The 2,347-nt window shown below is 45.6% G+C and overlaps 1 protein-coding gene across 1 annotated transcript in view; it reads left to right on the top strand.

Moving 5' to 3' along the window:
• LOC109974967 (receptor-type tyrosine-protein phosphatase mu-like) overlaps positions 1 to 2,347 on the top strand; it is a gene marked incomplete at its 5' end in the record, with an annotated part of 97,770 nt that overhangs the window by 75,557 nt on the left and 19,866 nt on the right. The window contains one exon of the mRNA XM_020625447.1: positions 2,195 to 2,282. Coding sequence (XP_020481103.1) covers positions 2,195 to 2,282 — 88 coding nt within the window. The remainder of the gene's footprint in view (positions 1 to 2,194; positions 2,283 to 2,347) is intronic.

Below are 2,347 nucleotides of genomic sequence, written 5' to 3'. Positions count from 1 at the left end.
ACAGAGCGTGGGCGACACAAAAGCATAAAGATGTGTGTGTGTGTGTGTGTGTGTGTGTGTGTGTGTGTGTGACATCGCTCACCTCTCGCCTTGACAGATGTCTGCAGCTGTTAGACTGCTGTCACACACATCTGTCTGCAGGCATTTTAATGAGAGACGCAGGAAGGGAACACTTTTGTGGATCAGAGAGAGAGAGAGCTGCCTCTATGATGGATGTCTGGATAGGTGGATAACTTCATTAATCCCAAAGGGGAAATCGTGTTATAGTAGCTCTGTGAGGATGTTTTTAAAAAGGTGTGGGTCACAAGTGGTTAATGAAGGAGCCTAATGGGTTCTAGTAATACAGTGGAACCTTGGATTGCGAGTCTAATTCGTTCTGGCAACGTGCTCGTATATCAAAGCGAATTTCCCCATAAGAAATAATGGAAACTCAGATGATTTGTTCCACACCCACTTATTCATATAAAAATGATTACAGTAATACAAAATACAATATAAAGTAAAAATAAAACAAATTAACTTGCACTTTACCTTTGAAAAGAATCATGGCTGGTGTGAGGGGCCATTGTTGCAGTACAGATATTGACTATATAATGAAGCGCCAGAACCATTGGCTCAGTTGTGACTTATGTCATGTGATGCTCGGCAGACAAAGCGCACATACTACTCGTATTGCAAGACCTCGCTTGTATATTGAATCAAAATTTTTTGCTTGTCTTGCAAAACACTCGCAAACCGGGTTGCTCGCAATCCAAGGTTCCACTGTATATATAATAGACACATAATAGATAAGAGAAGCATTAAGATTAAAATAGTAAGTACAATAAAAGAACAATATAAATGGTCCACAATGGTGCACTGTACAGTTTGTAAGTCTGGTGGATAAGTGAACTGCGGTAAAGTGACAGGACATTAGTGTCTGACCAGGTTGATATTCATAACATGAGCGTATGATGAACATGCCATCTGTGAGAGGAGCAGATCCTTCTCCCTCAGCCAAAGAGACTTCCTGTAGTGTCCTTTGGCTTTGACTGCAAGCGCTCCGCTGTCTGACCAGTAGCTTGTGGAGGGGCTGTGAGCTGTTCTCCATGATGTCTAACAGTTTGTGTAGCACCCTCCTCTCCATTGGCTCCAGAGCTTTCCCCAGTACAGAGCCAGCCTTCCTGGTCACATGGTGTCTTTGAGGCAGCTGCCCAGCAGGTGGCAGCGAGGAAACCCGCACGGGCCACAGCAGACTAGCAGAGCATCTGCTGCACCTGTTAAAGGCCCTGAACGTCCTCAGGAAGTAGAGTCTGATCTGTCCCTGCCTGTAGACAGCCTCTGTGTTACACTTGCAGTCTGTGGTCAGGTGTATTCCCATGTATCTGTAGTTCTCTACCACCTCCACCTCCTCTCTGAGAATGGAATCTCTGAGCCAGTCCTGGTCTTCTTGAAGTCCATGACCATCTCCTTGGTCTTGGCCGAATTCAGTAGCAGGTGGTTGTTCCCGCACCAGGACGCAGAGCACTGCACCAGGCCTCCGTCCTCCTCCCCACCACCGACACAGCTGCAGGGTTAGCTGAGAATTTGTGCAGGTGACAAGAATCAGAGCTGTACTGAAGGTGTCCAGGGTGATTACAGTTAATAAAAAGTGCACGTTTGAAGGATGTAAAATATTGTCTACTTGTCATTAGGAACAAAATTACAATTGTTTTTGTCAGTACTGCACACCCCTACCTGAACATTAACCTCAAACACACGTTGTCACTCTGCTTGTGTAACATAAACAATGACCAAATAATGACAGAACAGTCTAAACTGCTGCACCTGCTGCAGGCATGTAAGTAAAATGACTTGGACGGGTTAATGTGAACGTCCTTGTTGTCAGGTGGTTAATGTGTTTTCAGTGGTTGTGTGATGTTGTGGTTTAGAAACAACACTGTCACTCACGGTGTTTACCGTGAGTGACAGTGTTGTTTCCTGCAGCAGTCAGAGTTGGTTTCACTGTTGGAACAGAGCAAAGATGCCTCCGGCTTCTCTCTCTGCTCATTCTCCTAATTGGGCTTAATCATCTGCTCTGACCACAGACCCAGCAACAGAGAACAGAAAATCAGACACATCCTCTGCATTATTCATGAAGCCCTTCAGTAAGTTTCATCACTCTGGACCCATTCTACTCTTAAACACTCTGTCTCTTTGTTGTTTGTCTCCCCAGAGTTTTTTCGAGGGCCAGTCGGCTCCATGGGACTCGGCCAAAAAGGACGAGAACCGCATGAAGAACCGCTACGGAAACATCATCGCCTGTATGTAGCCACTCATGCCTTGACTCTGACTCTGAGCTGTTCTCAGAGGCTGATGTGGAGCTGAT

The sequence above is a fragment of the Monopterus albus genome, unplaced genomic scaffold, assembly GCF_001952655.1.
Source record: "Monopterus albus unplaced genomic scaffold, M_albus_1.0 scaffold355.1, whole genome shotgun sequence".
In the NCBI taxonomy this organism is placed as follows: domain Eukaryota; kingdom Metazoa; phylum Chordata; class Actinopteri; order Synbranchiformes; family Synbranchidae; genus Monopterus; species Monopterus albus.
The sequence above is the reverse complement of the archived record's forward strand: the minus strand, read 5'-3'. Positions and strand labels throughout refer to the sequence as shown.